Source organism: Vigna umbellata, chromosome 8 (genome assembly GCF_029865625.1).
Source record: "Vigna umbellata cultivar VRB3 chromosome 8, Vumbellata_1.0, whole genome shotgun sequence".
Taxonomy (NCBI): domain Eukaryota; kingdom Viridiplantae; phylum Streptophyta; class Magnoliopsida; order Fabales; family Fabaceae; genus Vigna; species Vigna umbellata.
Window position 1 is genome coordinate 5,650,150 of NC_142172.1, and position 21,505 is coordinate 5,671,654.

Below are 21,505 nucleotides of genomic sequence, written 5' to 3' on the forward strand. Positions count from 1 at the left end.
TTTTTAGACAACCTAAAACTCAATCTACTCTCTACTTCCCAATACTAAGTCAATTTTATATCATTTATACTTTATAACAGTAGCATTCACAAGCTCATTCAAGTTAAAATCATAATCATCAATGTCATGCATCAAATAGTCAAGCACACTCAAAACACAAATAACACTAAAACAATCATTTCAATTATAACAAAATCAACATAACATTATTCTTCACAACATAACAAACATAAACTCATGCATCATAACATGAAATTAAGGACAATACTAGCTTTCCTTACTGTTACAAGTCCAAACGATTTTAAAGAACACTAATTGTGCCTACAAACAACAAAATCATGATCATGGTATGCCGTTAAGACCTTTGATTAACGAGCAACTAACAAGAGAGGTTGAATGACACATGCAATAAATCCTCTTTACATGTGTATTAAACAGAAAACTAAAGAAAAAAAGAAAAAATTGACTTACTCTATATGGAAGACTGATCGGTTGAAAATAGAGAACTTAGTATCGTGATCTTTTAGACACATTTTGATCATCGAACAGATGTCTCAAAAGAAGAGAAAAAAAACTCAAAAATTTTTAAATAATAATATTTGTTTATAAAATTTTATTTATATTATTAAATTATTTTAACATCAAAATATTCTGTCTCATTATTTTAAACATCTATTAATTTTAATACTCCAGTTTCCATATTATATATGTATATATTATATAATAAATATTGTAAGAATTTGATACTAGAAGTAAGATTTAATGTTTAGTATATATATATATATATATATATATATATATATATATATTAATTATGAGTAAGTGTTCCAGTTTATAGAACTTTAAAAAAAATCCGTAAAATATTATTTAAAGAAAAAGTAGGGGAAAGTTAAGCAAATTGTTTAAAAGTATTTATTTAAAAATAAATTGAAAGCAGCAGGGTTTGTTGCAGTGAATGATACCAAAATTAAAAAGGTAGCATCCCAGACACTATACAAGCGTCAGCAATGCAAACTTGCTGTCTTCCATTCGTCATCCCATTTTTAGGACCCTCATTTCCACAGATCATTCACTTCATTTATTTATAACTCATTCAAAAATAAATTATATATATATATATATATATATATATATATATATATACACACACATACATATCTTAAAATTAAGACAATAATCACTTAATAAATTATCAATAAATTTTTATTTTTCATTATTTATTTTTTTTATTAAAAAATATTAAGAGTAGAAAGAATGTTTGATAGTAAAATATCTTAATTTTAGAATATATTATTAACTATTTTTATTAACATTTCATCCATTGAAAAGAAGTTTATTGAAATAACAAAAGTCTTGTAAATTCTATTTGTGATTTACAATTTCACAAATAGATTAAACAATGTTATTCTAAATTTTATTGAAACCAAAATTTCAAAACTTTAGAAGATAATATTTGAAAAAAGGTAAAGAAATAAAAATTAGATTATTATCCTAAACACACAAATACATACATATATACATACACACACACATATATATATATATATATATATATATATTATAATTATTTAAATAATAATAATGCATAATTTAATAGTTCAAAAGAGAAAATTGATTTGTTTTTAAAAACAAGGTAATATATATTTTTCTTTTACATGAAACCTTATTAATTGTTCTTGCTTAAAAAATGATTCAAGATGAAAATGTATTAGTGATAGTAAAATTAGAATTTGGATTTCCTGTTTTTAGTGGTAGTATTGTACTGTAGTTTATAAACATTGATTGTGTTATTTTAAAATATATTAAAAGAAAATTTTGATATATCAGCAACAATATATTTTAAAAAGTGGACATAATAACTATACGAAAGAAAATGTAGAGAATTTGGAATGTTTAGTTGGTGGAGGCGATCCAAAAGAAGTGGAACTTAAACTTTGATTTGAATAATAATCCGTAATAAAATGGAAGAGGTAATTAATTAAGAGATTTAATAATTTGTATGGAACATATATTGATGTTTGTGTTTGTGGCTTAGGGCTTAGACCCTTTTTGCTGGCTTCTTCCAAGCACTTCAACCCCACTCTCCACACTGTTCTCAACAAAGACACAGAAGGAAACAGCATTGTTCTTCCAAAACCCAAATAGACAGATAACATATCCCAAACACTCCAACACTAATACTATATAGTATAGTTTAAACAAACACAAACAGTGTCACTCTCTCTCTCTCTTTCTCTCTCTCTCTGTAGTCTCAGTCTCATACATATACATATACACCATCACAAGCATACACATGGACATGGGATGGGACCATAGTCCTCAGCTCAAATTTTGAGCTTTTTCGTGCACGACAGGATCCGACTCTGCCGCTTCTACCACTCTCCCTTCTCTCTCTCTCTCCACCCTTATTTCCAATTCATCACACCCTCTTTCTCTCTCAACTCCCATTCATGGAAATGGAAGATCACAATCACCACCACCGCCATCACCATCATCAGCATCACCATCACCATCACCACCAGCAGCATCAACATCAACATCAGCACCACTTTGGCGTCAACGATCTCAGGCAAGTCGTCAATGGGCCGAGGACTTCCCACAACGCCTTCCTCTCCATGCCACCCCACCCAACGGCGGAGCTTTTCCCGGGCCACCGGAATCTCACACCCTTGCCCACTCCCCAGCAGCAGCAACAACACTACGAGGTTATGATGTTCGGTCGTGACATAATGCCACCTAGCCTTCACGACTTCACTTCCACACCCCACGATTCTGCTGCTGCTGCTGCTGCAGCAGCAGCCACCATGACTCTACCCACTCCACCCACCTTTGATGCCGAGGGTGCAGGTTGCATCGGTGGGGACCCCTCCACTGGAAGATGGCCCAGACAAGAGACCCTCACTCTCCTTGAGATCAGATCTCGCTTGGACCCTAAATTCAAAGAGGCTAACCACAAAGGACCCTTATGGGATGAAGTCTCTAGGTACAATATTCGTTCTTTTTAACTTCTGCATAAATCTAACTTCTCCATATACACTGCATAATAAGTTAATCAGAAACTCTATTCTTTACCTTCTTCAACTTCACTGCATAACTTGATTTTAGGTTACTATAGAAATTCAATTAATTTACGTTCTTTATTTATGGAGTGCATAAGTTGATTACAGGTTCGAAGAGAAGTTTTCTATTGAATATTTTGCGGGTAAAATCTATCTAAATTACAGAGTTATATTTTAGATTTAACAATTCTTCTTCTTCGATAGCACTTACTTTTTTCTCTTCAATTTCTGTAGATTCGGGTTGAGAATTTTAAAATGATAATTTTGGTGTAGTCTGTTTGGATTTTTAGAAAAAAGAAATATTGAGGGCAACCTACTAAATTGGATGCACATGTGATGCTTCCGCGATTTAGTTAATTGTGAGATGACATGGATGGACTTGACGTTAATTTTGTCGTTGGGAGTTTTGGAAACTACGACATGTAGCGGAATGCATTAATTTTGTTAACCTTCTCTTTCGTGGGAAAAAACTATACAGTGTGCAGAAGCTGTTTATGTTTGTATATTGAATTTGCGACTATTGATCGTGTACTCAAAAGCATTAAGTTTATGTGTGTATACCGATTCTAGTACGGTTTGTATGCAGTCTGGTTTTGCATTTTGAAATTTTGTACCCATCTTTTAGGTGCAAGATTTCGTTCCCTTTGTTTCATTATTTGTTTTTGGGTGTTGAAAATTGATTGACCATTCCGATGCATTTGCACCTCTCTTCTGATTCCATCGTATGAAATGACACCGAGCCGAGGCTCTTCCTTCGAAGCCTCACTTATGTGGCAATTGCAGTGTGGCATGCTTTGTTTTGCTTGCTATAACTAGGCACCAAGAACCTAAAAACGTCACTGCATGGCATTGCATAAAATTATTAATTAAATGCCACAAAGTTCGTCGTCACATGGGATGATCGAGGGAGGGCTGTTTCTTTGAGAACTAGGGTTCTATTCTGCAATAGTTCTTGTTGCCTTTTCCTGTTTAATGTCTTCCACACCCATTTCACTTTTGATTGTGCCGGTGGTCTCAGGATCATGTCTGAAGAACATGGATATCAAAGGAGTGGGAAAAAGTGCAGGGAGAAGTTTGAGAATTTGTACAAGTATTACAAGAAGACAAAGGATGGTAAGGCGGGGAGACATGATGGGAAGCATTACAGGTTCTTTCGTCAACTTGAAGCCTTGTATGGAGAAAACAGTAGCACAGTTTCAGTCCCAGAAACCAATGTTGTTGGCAGCATTCATTTTCAAGCAAGCAGCCATGACCCCTCCCAGACAAATCAAGATAAGTTTCAGTCTCACAATAGCAAGCATTGTGATAGCCTCAGCCTCACCAACTCCACTAACTTTGATACAACATCATCTGATGATGACAATGACCACCACAGTATGGAGAATGAGTCCATAGAGAAGAGGAGAAAGAGGAACAGTGGGAGGAGTTGGAAGGTGAAGATAAAAGACTTCATTGACTCACAGATGAGGAAGCTTGTGGAGAAGCAGAAGGAGTGGTTGGATAAACTTGTGAAGACACTGGAAGAGAAGGAGAAGGAGAGGATGTTAAGAGAGGAAGAGTGGAGAAAACAAGAGGCAAACAGGTTAGAGAGGGAGCAAAAGTTTTGGGCCAAAGAGAGAGCGTGGATTGAAGCCAGGGATGCTGCTCTAATGGAGGCTTTACAAAAGCTAACTGGAAGAGAAATAATGAAGCCTGAAACTCCCAATCATGGTATCAATGTAACGGCTGCTGAAGTTCAAAACCACAGTGAAAACCAGAATAATGAAGACGAGAGTGAAATCTTAAACAGCTGCAATGTTATCAGAGGTGGTGATAGGTGGCCAGAATCTGAAATTACAAGGCTTCAACAGCTGAGAGCTGAGATAGAGACAAGGTTTCCATGCAGCGAAATTTCTGAAGAGGTTTCATGGGAGGTAGTAGCAACCAAAATGGCTTGTTTTGGCTACGAAAGGAGTGCTTTGATGTGCAAAGAGAAATGGGAAAGTATCAGTAACTATCCAAGGGAGGGTGAAAAGGAAGGGAGCAAGAAGTGCAAGGAAAACACTAGAAACAGCATTTTCTTCAAGAACAATGATGATCATAGACAATCTTCCTTATACGACCAAGGAAGTGCCTACTGTGATGATATCAGTGATCAAGGAAAAGAGATTGAGAGGCTACAAACAAATAATAGTTCTTCACCTTCAAAATGCAATACCGGAAACGTTGATCCCTCTGATAGCTGCTTCCCCTTCTTGATGAGCAGTGAGGGTGGAAACTTGTGGGAGAATTACGGCCTAAAGCTCAACAAAGAAAACCAAAACCACTGAGTGAAATATATGGCTAGTGTCATGACTCGTGTAAGAAGCACAGAAATTTGAGAGCCTAGTATCTGTGACAGTCTCACGTGCGTCGTGTAAGCAAGAGTTAACTGAGGGTTTATGTATAGAGATTGATGATGATTAGATGGTCAATCTTAATATATATATATATATATATATATATATATATATATATATATATATATATATATATATATCTATAAATGGGGCATTTGGGAGAAAAATAATGGCTTCAATTTATATTTTAGTGAGGGAGGTGAAGTGAGAAAGTTCACTTGCGTGTTAGAATATGACACCATTTTCAGGTTAGTTTCTTTTTCTTTGATGCATGCAAATGGAAAAAAAATTGTATTACCTGGTATGTTGCACCTTCGACGATATTTGCATATCAGTGTTGGTTACTGTTTTCCTCCTTCTTCCCTCGTGTATGTGTGTACTGAAGGTGACTAACTGAGGTAGTAACTTCTTTCCTTTGTTTTTCAGTTACTATGTGTACGAATAAGGAGATTAATGTGCTTGTTCAGGCATCAAACCAGGTCCCTAGTTTTTACTATTATATATTAAAGACCTTTTTCGATTGAAAATTACAGAAAAAAATCATAATACGTCCACGTTGTTCATAATCAATTCTTCATATTCGGGATAGTAAATGGTAGTATATCATTTCTTCTTCTTCTCTTTTTACTTTATTTGTATATCAACAAGGAACTTCTAAACAATTTGATTAGCAAACTTTCTGGTCTGATATATAAGACCTCACACTATTATACAATATATATATATATATATATATATATATATATATATATATATATATGTCTGTGTGTGTTTTCTTACCTGTAGAAGCAGTCAGCAACAAACTATAGTACTTTGTAAATTTTTTATTTCATTTTTGAAAGAACAAGTTAGGCTTAAAGTGATTCCAAAAGAATTGCATTGTGTTCAAGACTGTTTTTTTTCCAGAACTTCATTTTTTTTTGAGTTATAGTTTTAATCATGTTAAATACGAAATACTTTAAACTGTAAAATTTATCTATAAAAAATTTAATGAATAGATTCAAAATTTCTAATTACTAATTACTGATTATTAAGTTATGCTAGCTTATCTATACTTAACGGTATTCTATAAATCTCTAAAAAAACTAAGTGTTAGCAATTAAATTCACGTAATTAAAGGTAGCAGAAAAAATAATAATTATGCAGCAAAACAACATTGCATTAACATAGAGTTAATTCACATTTGGTGTTGAATCCGAAAGCCAAAACATATGCTAAAAAGGTAAAATCGAAACAATATTTCAGTTGAATTTGATCCGAAACCAAGCTTTATTACAAATTTGTCTTGAAACATGGTGAGAAATTTAAGGAGAAAAAACAAGAGTTGATTTACAGTTTTGAATTCAAACATAAGCTTATCCGTTTGGTGTTTGATTAGAAAAAAGAAAAAGAAAAAAACCTAGGAAATAACGAGGCGTAGGATGTTGCATGTGGATCTGATAATGGTGAGCGATTGAAGTTTTTGGGATGCGAAAATGGTGTGCATTGATTAATTATGGATGGTGAGGAAATGTAATAGGTGTGTTAAGTACAAGTGGAAGTGAGATTTTACAGAGAGAGAGAGAGAGAGAGATAAACATAAAGATGTATGAGTAGTAAGAGGGATGATGTTTCTTGAGGAATATGATGCAGTGATCTTGATGAGTGTGCAAATTAATGAGCATACAGTTAGCAGGTTTGTGCACAAGGATCCATCAATATCATACAGCAACAGGTTGCAGCACATACCCAAAAAAGCCATACATCACAGCATAGTAATTCTCCAGCGATACACTCGACAGTTATATATATTTTGTGGTCCTTCCTATTTCACTGTCAAACAAAGACCCACAACACGGCGCAACTAATTCATTTCACCTTCCTCCACTTTACTCTCTTCTCTCCCTATACTTTTAGGGTTACTATATCACTCATCAAAACATCATTCATTCATACAACACATCACTTCCTACATTACTATCTTCTCATCTCCTCATTTTCATACAACCTTCTTTCATACTTTATGTTTTTTCTCTCTTCTCAAACCTCATTTCAGATTATTATGTGATTTTATAACAAATTACTCAACTGGGTTTAGTAGATAATCAACTAGGATTAGATACAAGTATAATTAATTATTCTAAGTTTTCTTTGAAATTTGTCAATAACAAATAATCAATTAGATTAAGTAATAATTGATCAACCTCAAATTGGATTAAAATAGTCTGTTATAAAAAAATTTCTTTTAAAAACAATCCTTCGGCTTAGAGAAATCGATTCTTTTTCATATATACAGTGAGTGTAAAGAGAGTTTATTTTTTTTTCTAAATGGTTCGTATTTATAAATTATTTTTTTATCTTTTTTCAAATTTTATGACAACGAGTAAATTTTAAATTTAACTTAATTATATAAAATCGGTTTATAATATGATATGTACATCTACTTATAATCTCTTATCAATATAGTACTTAATATTTCATCAAGAGAAAATTATTCAAAGTATAGGTGATCACCATAAAAAAAGAGACAAGAGACAAGGTGATGATATTGTTCTTTACTTTTTTGTACACTAGTGCAGAATTGATCTTTAACGTCACCCCATAGACGTCCGTCCACGAAAACTCCAACGTAAATAATTGACCGGTGGCATAAATGTAAATAATTGAGTGTGGAGACGTCCGTCCTGGAGGGGGACGGACGTCTATAATATAGTAGACGACAGACCCCTCTAACGGACGTTCAAAAGACTGACTGGTTGAACTACCCGGTCCGCATCTTGAACGTCCGTCCTGGAGGGGGACGGACGTCTATATGTAGTAGACGTCCGTCCCCCTCCAGGACGGACGTTCAAGAGGCTGACAGGGTAGTGAACCAATCAGCCTCTTGAACGTCCGTCCTGGAGGGGGACGGACGTCTACTATATATGGACGTCCGTCCCCCTCCAGGACGGACGTTCAAGAGGCTGAGGGGTTGTACTACCCTGTCAGTCTCTTGAACGTCCGTCCTGGAGGGGGACGGACGTCCATATATAATAGACGTTCGTCCCCCTCCAGGACGGACGTTCAAGAGACTGACAGGGTAGTACAACCCCTCAGTCTCTTGAACGTCCGTCCTGGAGGGGACGTTCGTCTATTATATATGGACGTCCGTCCCCCTCCAGGACGGACGTTCAAGAGGCTGACAGGGTAGTGAACCAATCAGCCTCTTGAACGTCCGTCCTGGAGGGGGACGGACGTCTACTATATATGGACGTCCGTCCCCCTCCAGGACGGACGTTCAAGAGGCTGAGGGGTTGTACTACCCTGTCAGTCTCTTGAACGTCCGTCCTGGAGGGGGACGGACGTCCATATATAATAGACGTTCGTCCCCCTCCAGGACGGACGTTCAAGAGACTGACAGGGTAGTACAACCCCTCAGTCTCTTGAACGTCCGTCCTGGAGGGGACGTTCGTCTATTATATATGGACGTCCGTCCCCCTCCAGGACGGACGTTCAAGAGGCTGACAGGGTAGTGAACCAATCAGCCTCTTGAACGTCCGTCCTGGAGGGGGACGGACGTCTACTATATATGGACGTCCGTCCCCCTCCAGGACGGACGTTCAAGAGGCTGAGGGGTTGTACTACCCTGTCAGTCTCTTGAACGTCCGTCCTGGAGGGGGACGGACGTCCATATATAATAGACGTTCGTCCCCCTCCAGGACGGACGTTCAAGAGAGTGACAGGGTAGTACAACCCCTCAGCCTATTGAACGTCCGTCCTGGAGGGGGACGGACGTCTATTATATATGGACGTCCGTCCCCCTCCAGGACGGACGTTCAAGAGACTGAGGGGTTGTACTACCTGGTCAGTCTCTTGAACGTCCGTCCTGGAGGGGGACGGACGTCCATATATAATAGACGTTCGTCCCCCTCCAGGACGGACGTTCAAGAGACTGACAGGGTAGTACAACCCCTCAGTCTCTTGAACGTCCGTCCTGGAGGGGGACGGTCGTCTATTATATATGGACGTCCGTCCCCCTCCAGGACGGACGTTCAAGAGACTGACAGGGTAGTACAACCCCTCAGTCTCTTGAACGTCCGTCCTGGAGGGGGACGGACGTCCATATATAATAGACGACCGTCCCCCTCCAGGACGGACGTTCAAGAGACTGAGGGGTTGTACTACCTGGTCAGTCTCTTGAACGTCCGTCCTGGAGGGGGACGGACGTCTATTATATATGGACGTCCGTCCCCCTCCAGGACGGACGTTCAAAAGACGTTTAAAATAAAGATACACACTTCAAAACGCGAACCCGCGAGGAGTTATGCGAACCTTTCCCTCTGCGCCTTGCATTTCCAGGTTGGTTTTTATGCGTTTTGGTCCATTTAATCTTACTTTTGTTCCGATTAAATTGTTCAGTGATGACATATCTTTCATTTGGACCGATTAAAAATCGTTTTCGGTGCATTTTGGTGCAGTTTGTTGCGTGTTCGTGGGCGGCGTTTTTTGGCCTACATTTTTAGGTCGTTTACTCCTCCATCTTCCTCCATTTTCATTTTGAATCTGTTCTTCAGACGTGTTGCAGTGCACAAACAAACGTTCAAACCCGTAATCCTAAATAATCCTAACCCGTAATCCTAAATAACCCTAAATAAGCTGTCTAATAAAGCCCTTTCTGCAGTAGTATATAGACGTCCGAGAGGTTCACAGCGGACGTCTATATAGACATCCGGGCTGACACAGCGGACGTCCATATAGACGTCCGGCCGAACACAACGGACGTCCATATAGACGTCCGACCTGACACAACGGACGTCTACATAGACGTCACCCGAATAGACGTCCGTTGGAGGTCGAACGTTAAAAGGCCTAAAGAACGGACGTCTATGCCCGTTTCTGCACTAGTGGTAATTTATGAATTTAGATTTTACAAATTCAGATTTTACATCGGTATTTAGTGTGTGCTTAGGTAATTGATAAGATTCAGTATATCTTCTGATTTTCTTCTATCTTTTGAAAAGTTTTTCAACAAGTTATGTGTATGTTTTGATCTGGTTACATTGGAGGTTTTTGTAATCAAGCTTTATTTAAGAATTAGTGAAAAATCCAATTAAAATTAATTGGATTAAACTCAATGTAAATTTTTATCCAAAATCAAATCAATATAAAAATTTATATGTATTAATTCTAAGACATTTTCTTTATTTTTTTTTCTTTGCTGGTATTATTAGACAAGGGTATTAAAAACGGTATCCAAAACATCAGTCAATAATTTTCAAAAAATAAAAATAAAAAATTCGATTTTCACAATGAATTCATCCATTTGATTGTCAAATAACCATTATCATATCTAACACAACCTTCCATTTTGCATGCCAATTTAAATCTGAAAAACTGTTAAAATTTGTTACACCTATTATATATGAACATGTGTTAGAAATCATATATATATATATATATATATATATATATATATATATATATATATATATATATATATATATATATATATATATATATAATTTTGTTGTTATATGACGTGGCTGAGATTGTAGATTAGACCTAAAAAAATATATATGACATGAAACCCAGAGAATCATTGTATAAATATCTAAATTGCAAATGATCCAATCACAATTATTTGAGATCTACAGAGTTCTCAGTGTCAGGTCTCCATATATGTCTACCATGTGAATTTTCTTATAAAGGGATCCAAACCTGTGTCTGAAAAAGATGAAAAATTCCCACTGTACACCCATCATAATTCCACTCAATTCCTCTCATATATATATATATATATATATATATATATATATATATATATATAACAAAATGTCTTTATTAGACTTTCGTTAAAACTATTTAATATAACAATTCAAAAAGTTTTTTACATACAAATTAATTGAGGTTAATAAATTCAATACAATAACCATCTAAAAATGTTTTCATTTAGACATAATTTACTATTTAAGAAAAATGATGCAGAGGGATTAAAAATTTAAATTATGTAGTGATTTGAAAGGAATAGAGAGAGCTGAATTGCGATATTCATTATTTTTAAAAGGAATTGATAAGAATGGTCATGTTTGTTATGTATAATTTCATAATTATTAAATCAATGTAAGGTAGATTTTCAAATACTTTTAATTAATTCTATGTGTCTATTTTTGTTGTTTAATAAATCTAGAATCGATTTCAATCTATAATCGATTTTCAAATACTTTTAATTAATTCTACGTGTCTATTTTTGTTGTGTAATAAATCTAGAATCAATTTCAATGTAGAGATAATTGATTACCATCCACTATCCTAGATAATTTAACGAAGATTTTCTTGAAAGAGTTTGCAAAAATTTATCAGGAAATAAAATAAAAATTAATTAAATCAATGTATGAACTAATTATTGAAGTTTCCTCTCTATTTTTTGCATTGCTCTCGCTCTTAAAAGTTGGGATTATGAGAATTATTTTGATTATAGTGGAAATATTGGTTATCACTTTTTACTTGAATGTGATTTTACTTAAACGGTGGCTCATTTAACGAACTCATCTATTGCGCCTTGAGTTATAAAGGAGAGAAGAAATTATTGTTTGATTACGAATTTTTCTTTTTAATTTTTGTTTCTAGTTTGTACAAGGAGGAAATTAATTGTGTTCATGAATTAACACAAAGCTGAAGATTAATTCTAAGATTTATTTATTTAGTTTCACTAAAAGTTATCTTAGAAATCAATTTAGAATTCCAAAATTCAGGTTAATATTACTTGAACATCATGTTATTTTATTTTTATTTTTGAGAGAAAAATTATAAATAAATTTGAAAGTGTCAATCTTATTAAATAATATGATAATAAAGATATTATTTAAAATAAAAGCCATTTCCACAATTCAAAACATTCAATAGTCACACCTTCCATAGAAATTGATATTAAAAACCGTTTAAATACACATTTATGTTCAATCTTCCAAAACATTGTTTAAAGAAAAATTGTAAGGAGTCTCGTATTTGAAAGTGAAGAATAACTTGGATTTAATGATTGTTATTTTAATAACATTATTTCAATAGAGTTAAACTAATAAAAAAAAGAAAAATTAAGAAAAAATAGGTTGATAAATAAGTAAAAAAATGAATATATGTTGAGAATTATGTTTTAGGTATTTGGAAGAAAAAATATAATGTTAGGGTGGTGGTGATGGTGTTGGTGGAGTAAAGGGCAGTGTCCGTACCTGGGAAAGAGTAAAGAAGGTTCCTGCAAAAGTGAAGCGTCCCACAGGGTTGGGGAGACAAACTCATCGTCACTTCTCTCTCACCTTTTCCTTATTACTCTTCTCTTCTTCAACCACCCTTCTTTCAACTTCTCATCTTAAATTAATTTCCAAATATTCATTCTTTTTAATTTAATACACCATCTATTTTTTTATATTAACTTTTATAAAATTGATCAAATTATTTAAATGTGTTAAAAATATTAAGGCATATTATTAATTAGAAGCAGAAGTAAAAGTGGTATTAGGTGAGTGAGGAGTGGAGAAGGGAAATATTCTGGCGAGTGGAAGTAGGTTTAAGTATTTTTGGGGGAAGAAAGCAATAAATTTAGATAAGAATTGAAAGGCAATAATGAAATTCTGGCATCAGGTTCTGACTAGCAGATGGAGAGGGACTTATCCTTGTCACAGTATCTACTACTGTCAATGGAAACCTCATCCGTATCTTCCCGAAAACAACACTCATTCATTACTCCTACCCATTTCTTCAACTCTATTGGGCCACCAACCTAAACTCTTCATTTTTATTTCCCCTTTTCCTTCAGCTATCTACACCCACCATTGATTTTCATCTTTCAACCTCAATTCTCATCACAAAACCCATCCTATCATCTCTACAATACTTACAAACAACATTTTATATATTAATTTTGCTAAAGAAAACTTATTTCAACTTATTTTATACTATTTGTTCCAAAAAAAAACTAAATATTCATTTCAACAAAATTTATTTTAATAATCTAAACACATCAAGTTATATATATATATATATATATATATATATATATATATATATATATATATATATATACACATATACACACTAGTGCAGTTAGGGGAAACGACAACAGTTATTTTCGTCCATAGACAGCGGTTCCTAAACCGAGGTATATACAAGCAAGGTAAAAGGTCTACTTTTTATGTCTCGGTTTTGAATCGAGGCATAAAAGGGTACGATTTTGCCTCAGCTCAAAGGTAACCGAAGCAGTAGGGCTTTTGTTTTTCTTTTTCCGAACGACTTTTCGCCTTGGTTCCTGTTGAGCCGAGGCAGTATGTCGGCCTCTACTGCCTCGGTTGGAACCTGAACCGAGGTAGTAGAGTGTTTTTTCCTTTTTTTTGCTTTTTCGCCAGACTTTCTGCCTCGGTTGTGACCTTAACCGATGCCATAGGGGGGCTTTCTTCCTCGATTATGGTCACAACCGAGGCGTATGCCCTTGTTTTTTTTAGAACAAGTCTGTTTCTGCAACATTTTCAACTACAGAAACAGACTTGCATATAATTTTATAGCCAGAACAGTCCAGAATAATCCAGAAGTATATATTAAAACTTCTTGCATAAAAATTATATTAAAACATAAATGCATTCAATGTAATCATAGATCAACTTCTTAGAAGCATAAATCAATTCAATGTAATCATAAATCAACTTTGAAGCATAAATCAATCCAATGTACAAAGTTAAACTAATAATAATGTACAAAAACATAAAACAACTTAGAAGCATAAACTTAGAACTTACTATATCCTAATATCTACTACATACTATTATATAATTGAATTAGATATTTAGCCAATGCTTTCCTCACGAGTTTAAGTGACTTCTCTGGAATTGGAGTAGTCATATTGAATCTTTGCATACAACACAATGATTTTAATTAGTGTATATAAAATCTAAATTATAGAGAAAATAAAATTCAAACCTAAATATTACTGTTTCCCATCCATTGGTGTAATGTGCACAAATAATGGTCATCATCCAATAGATGACGTAGTAACCACACTTATTTGACCCGTTTTGTCTATTACACTACAATATATCATCATAATTATAAAATGATAAGTAACATCATTGGAATGGTACAAAATGAAACAAAGTATGGACTAAAATACCAAACCTTAAGGGTCATCCATGCAAGCTTTTTAACTGTAGCAGTAGATCTCCCAGACAACATCATATATGTTGTAAGGGAACTATTAAAAAAATTGCTTTAGCATACATTTATATAACAAAGAAAGTTGAAACATTGAGGTTCTTACCAATCTACTACTTGTCTAAGAGGGTTGGGAGGAGACTTGTGCAATGAACAAAACTAGACAGTAGTGTTCTCCGGTATGGAGATCACAAGTAGCTGCCAATGATGCCTGAAATTGGTAATAACTTAATTGTCATATACCAAAATTCATGAATGAAACTTTAAAGTTAACAAACTTCACTTACCCAAGTATATAAGGGAGAAAATATATGTCCTTCCCATTGTAAAGTAGGTGGTGATGTATGCTCGGATTTCATCAAATTTATTTCTTTCACGAGTCATATGGGGGTCAATGAACCCATATACATCATTGAACCCCATCTTGTTACTAACACCAAACATATACCTGAAATGAAGAAATGATCTGATATAAGTAACTTGATAAATCAATTTTATATAAAAAAGTTCTCATAAACTTACATCATCCACAACTGAACGAGTGTAATATTAATTTCTTCCCTCCCCGACGCAAGCTCCCTAACATCTTGCTGAGGATCTCAACATCTCTTCCAAATGTAGTAGAATCCCATTAAACAAGCATCGACGCATCTGCAATGATGTTAACAAGCTCGTCTAACGCACCAAGAGGGTCGTCCTCAGATAAATGAGTCTTCTTCGGTGTAAGACTTCCCTCTTGACCTGTCTGCTGTTACATGAAAAAATGGTTATGTTCTGACGTCTATAAGAAGTAGATATTAAAATTGAGAAGTATATAGTAGGAGTGTTTACCGGGGGGTCAGATACAACACTAACCAAAAGTATAGGCTAGGCGGTGAAGGACTGAAATGCCTGTGCCATAGTGAAAAAATCCTCTGTAGGCATAAGAAGAAGGGCATCTGGTACGACAACTTCATCTACCGTGACCTTGACCTCATCTTCTACTAGCTCTATACCATGCACTATAGTGGCTGCCTCATAGACTGTGCCACGAGCCACTAGCATGGTCCCGATAGGAGAGAGAATATATAGCTGACATGGACGAGTGTCGTCCATGTCATCCCCTGGTGCACCGGCAGCTGAGCAACTTCCTTTGCCACTTCTACCTGTCAAATTAAATGTTAGGTCATACAAAAAGTAAATTAATAAACAAAAATGATTATGAAGTTTACCTATAGGGGACACAACATGTTTCGCTACAGAAGATGGTGCAGGACGATTGCCATAATGCTCAAACTGCTGCTAGAACTGGCGTGCAACCATTTCAGCAACTTCATCATACAACTCTGCCCAGACCTTCTTTGTGATCTCTTGCATGATCTCTTTTCTGATGTCCTCCTTCAGCTTTTGTTCATACCCTTTAGTTAATCTGTATGAAGATGGACGTGAGGAAGACCCAAAGAACTATTGTATGCCTATGCCAGTCACAGCAGCACACACCCGTCCTGGGTGCTCAAGTCGTCCAATAGACGTGACAAGAATATCCTAACAACCTTCTTGTGTGAATTGACCTTGGGAGCTCTGGTCAACCAAGGAGTCTTGAAACATAACAAAACTTCATAATTATTTGAAAGATCTATGTAATATATATAACAAAAATGTTGTAAAAATATGAGAAATGACATCTTACAATTCTTTCAGATATCTCTCTTGCAGAGTCGAAAGTGTAGGAGCCCGATGATCTTATACGGGCTAACTTCCACTTCTCGTGCCGAGATGGTGGTGGAGGAGGATGAGGGTCACCACCCTCAGAAAGTGGAAGTCTACTATCTCACTTCTGCTTCATTATTTTTTCCTTAAGCTTCCTGTATCCACCACAAGACAATAGGTGTGAAATTTTATTCTGAGCACTTATACCCTGTGCTTTTGACCTTATTTGATATGACAAAATGAAACAATTGTTATGGTATAAAATTATAAATGATGAATTGAATGATTTTTACCTACACTTACCTATGATGTCTCAGATGAACGAAGTTGTACAAACTAACGCCATGTTTCTTCGTTAATTGCAGAATATTTAGAACATGGAGTTTCATTACTTTTTTGTCCAAATATATATCTGGACATCAATTTTGTCTTAAACCCCCGAAATCTTTCTGCAATTGTAGATAAACACCTACTCCTTAGGTTGGCGACATTTGGGATATTAAATGTAATTTGCAATAAAGAAAGTAATAACCTTATATCAATACAAATTTATCAATATAATTAAACTAGAATTTGGAGCAATATTGATAAACTTACCAATAGATTTTGCTAGATAAGATTTCGATCAGTCTCAGATACATGGTCAAAGGATGAAGTAACTATAGAGATATAATCACGTGCTAGTACTCCAAGGTAAGACCTAAATACATCTGCATTTGGTCCAGATGCTACTCCAGTGACCACGTCAATAATGACAAGTGTCCTCTCACCTGCATTTCTTCTAAGTATAAGTTGTCTTAACCTCGTCGCTCCTCTAGTGGGTGTAGAAGTGGGGACTTCATCCCCTGACGAATGTGGTCCCTCAGCCATATATCTGTCACAATCAATACGATGAAAGATTAATACAAGACTTATAAAATAACATATATTATTTAACAAAAGCCATAAATGTTTACACAAATATGAAATTCATACATAATCATATGGATTGGTCATATGTATATTCCCTCATTATGATCTTCCCGAATTGCATGTGCATCTTCAACTAGAGGGTCGTCATCCAAATTTATTGTTGTTTTAAATGGATGGTTGTCGGCAATATGAAGATTACTTAGATTCTCTTCTTTATCTTCAATTTATCTTTTCCTTGAAGAGCGACATACCAATGGTCAGACGCAAGATCTTTGACATAAAAAAACCTGACTTGCTTGATATGCCATGATAAAAGGTTTGTCTCCATAACCAGCCTTTCGAAAATCAACTAGTGTCATACCAGATTCATCTATTTTGATACCACTCTTATTGTCAACCCACTTACATTTGAAGAGTGCAATAGAAAACTTAGTGTAATCAACCTCCCATATCTCTTCTATTCTACCATAATATCTCATTGATCCAACTACAGGAATTTGATCTTTGAATGTGGAAAATTGTAGCGACTCAGCTTCTAGACTGACGCCACTATTTGTAGTATGCTTTTATCATCCAAAATCTTTGTATAGAATGTGTAATTATTAAATTCATAGCCTGTACAACATATAACATCAAACTTCAAACCATTTTCTTGCCACCACAAAGTCTCAGAAGACCATGATTCTTTTAAAACTTCATATTTGAACTAGCACAAGAATGTTCTGTTATGCTCCATCTAACTTTGACTAATATGGAGGATCAAAGAATATTGATTTCTTCTTCCAAGGGGTCGTTACAAATGACTTCTTGGATGTTTTCCCAAATACATGATGCACTTGATTAACTTTTTCAAGAACTTCAAGGCCAGTAAGTGGAATTGGTGCATCGTCTTCCTCTTGTTGTCCAAAGAATGCTTTTTTAAACCTTCGATATGGATGATTAGATTGTAAAAATCTCCGATGACGCATATACATTGTCTTCCTTCTGTGTTTTAATTGATGAAAACTTGTTAACTCATTGGCAAGTGTACCAAATTGTATCAAGTAATATAAAATGGTAAGACCAAGTATCGATTCCCAAGAGACTCGTGTTACTAAACAATCGTGTAATACCTTAGCTAATTAAGACTAAAGAACAATTTCAATGATTAAAAGTAAAATGCAATAAAAGTAAACATAAACTTGAATGTAAAATCTTGATCTTTTGGAACTAAAAGTAAGAATGAATGAATGATATTGATGATATGAGATGATGATGTTGTTGGGGTTAGATTTCACCTACTTCACTTTCATGCATATTAGAACTCATCTTCTTCATTGGAATGTTAATGTCATTTACGAAATTACTTAGAACCCGAGCCCTCGGCATAAAAAGCCTAGCCTTGATTATTAGACAACAATCCCTTGAAAACCCTAACAACCAATTCCGTATTAAGAAAAGAAGCTTAAGATAACCAAACATCTCATCCCTATCCCTAGGCAATATTCCCTTTGGGTGAAATCCTCCAGATCATGATCCATAAGATATTTCCCAATACTCAAACAAATCAAACATCAAGTCATGAATGGCCAAAACAAGACAAACATTAAGAATAGGAGAAAATCACTAACATTCAATGAAAGAAACATAAAATATTTAAAGCATGTTCAAATACGTGAAAGTTTAGAGGTTACATCCTCCCCTAAAACAAATGAATTTAGCTCTCCATTGTCATGGAGAACCTTGGCATACAATGGAAGAATGAATATGAGATGGAAACCCTAGAAAGAGAAAAGGAAAGCTCTCGCATGCACAATCTTCCTCCAAAGGGTCGAAAATAGCTTTTTTGTGCTTCAACCGTCCAAACATACCAACTCTAATGTGTAAAAGCCTTTAAATAGATCAAACATGGATCATGGGCCAACGTCGCTAGCGCTTAGCGCCTTAAGTGGGGCAACCAGGCAAGCTGCGAGACATGTAGCTGGCGTTGAGCGCCCTGGATAGGGGAAAGCAGGCGACACTACGAGAAGAGTGGTGCTCAACGCCCCAAATGGGGGCAACCAGGCGTCCTTGCGAGAATAGTGGCGCTCAGTGCCCCAAATGGGTGCAAGCAGCGCCCTTGCGAGACCTCCAACGCTGAGGGCCCCTAAAGAGGGCAATCAGGCGTGGTTGCGTGACAACCAACGCCCAGGGCCCCAGAAAAGGGTAACCAGGCGCCCTGCGCCTTCTTTAGCCTTGTTTCCCTGGTGCTTTTGCTGTCCCTCCTGGGTTCCAACTCCTTGATACTTTTGCTCCTCTTCCAATCATACCAATAACCTACAAAATTGAGGGAATTAGTGATAAAAATCATTAAGTATAACCTCAACTCACTTATTCACCAAATTCAACTAAACCAAAAGTTTAAGCAAGTTTCAAAGTCAAAGAGAGTTGATTTAGTATCAAAATTGCATCACAGATAACAGACAAATCTAGATTCAAACGGGAAATTAAGAAAATCTGTAGATAGTAAATAAGTTTTGTATTGAATCTCAAACGGGAAATTAAGGCTAATCAGAACAATAATATATATTCAAGCAAACAAATAATTACATATGCAACATGCAATATATTCAAACAAACAATATATTGAAGTAATAGTAAATAATGTCATTTCAATTAACTTTAGGGTTTAGCTACTTGAGATTATTTCACTTATTTATATCATTTCCTCAAACCTTATTTAAATATTGTTTAACTTATAATCTTATCATCAAATAACAATAACCAATATATCAATTTCACAACAACAATTATGAAACACATATCCATCTTAATCACCAAAGAATAATTAAATTTATAATATGACCAATTAACAACAACATATCCATGAATTTCACAATAACAATTATCAAACACACATCCATCAATTTGACAACAACAATTATCAAACAAATATCAATCTAATGACTAATTAACAATATAATTGCTAGTATTATGACCAATATATCAATCTTCCACCAATTATTATCAAACACAACAAAAAAGACAATGAACCAACTTAAACGCAGGTAGTGGGATTGAAGCAGCGACGAAGGTAGCAGTGGCAAAGGCTGTAGTGACGATAGAAGAGTGAAGTCGTTGGAGGAAGCATTAGAGGCAGCAGTGGCGACACCAATGGTGCGATGGAGTAAGGAGGGGGCGGCGCGGCGAGGCAGGTGCGAGTATTGGCAAGACATAGGGCGGGGCGGCGCGACGAAGCAAGCATGAGCAATGGCAACACAAGGGGCGATGCAGCGCGGCGAGGTAGGCGCGAGCAATGGCAGCACGGGGGGGGGGGGGGGGACGCGGCGAGACAATGAGTGGAGGAAGAACATTGTTGGCGTAGTGGTGGAGGAAGAACTGATAATGCGTGAAGAAAACTATTCGCGATTACTAACTGTAGAAAAACTATATTACCTCGATTAATAGGGCAACCAATGCCTAAAGGTTTAAGTAAATGGAATACGTATCGGTTAGGCGCTCAACCGAAGCCGAAAATAATATATGGCCTCGGGTAAGGTGAACCGAGGCAGTATCAATTGACTTAAATGAATTTAAAATGTTATCTATCAGAGGGGACAAGTTACTTTCAGGGTATACTGCCTCGGTTCTGCAAACAACCGAGGCAGTATACCGCTTTAATCAGTGGAGCAGAGGGATTTGACAAGGATGGTAGGGCAGGGCTATCTTTCTTGGTTCCCCTGTGCAACCGAGGCAATAGCCCCCTCACTAGAAAGGTGTTAGATGCTACATGTTACTTAGTGCTTTTTGTAGGATTATATGCTTCGATTCTGTTAGATAACCGAGGTCGTATCTTTGTTTCCAAAAATGTGTCACTGCAAGGTCTAAGTTAGGTAATATGGGCAGCGTTATTATGCTTCGATTCACATGATAATCGATGCAGTATCGCTTTTATACTGCGGTTTGAAGCAGAATCGAGGCATATAACTTCGTCTTACTTACGAAACTGCCACCGCGCCATATATGCTTCGGTTTTTACGAAATCGATTCGTATATGGCGCGTTAAAAAAATATTTTTTTACTTGTGATATATATATATATATATATATATATATATATATATATATATATATATATATATATATATATATATATATATATATATATATATATATATATATATATAATAAGTCATTAAAATATCACCTACACCATTTTTTTCTCATTGTTTATTCTCTGAAAACCTATACGTGCAACTTCTCTATTGTGGCAATCCTTGGTGTGGTGGAGGCTTTATTGGTAACCAAAATAATTCATTTCTTCATCTTTAGTGGATATTTTCTTGTAGGGAAAAAT

General features: G+C 35.6%; 1 protein-coding gene across 1 annotated transcript; it reads left to right on the forward strand.

Moving 5' to 3' along the window:
* The first annotated feature begins 2,290 nt into the window (after nt 1-2,290).
* On the forward strand, nt 2,291-5,858 carry LOC124834487 (trihelix transcription factor PTL-like). Its single transcript, XM_047309188.2, has 2 exons — nt 2,291-2,983; nt 4,078-5,858. The coding sequence occupies exons 1-2, from the start codon at nt 2,451-2,453 to the stop codon at nt 5,366-5,368; spliced, it is 1,824 nt and encodes a 607-aa protein (XP_047165144.1). The 5' UTR covers nt 2,291-2,450; the 3' UTR covers nt 5,369-5,858.
* The last annotated feature ends 15,647 nt before the right edge of the window (nt 5,859-21,505 follow it).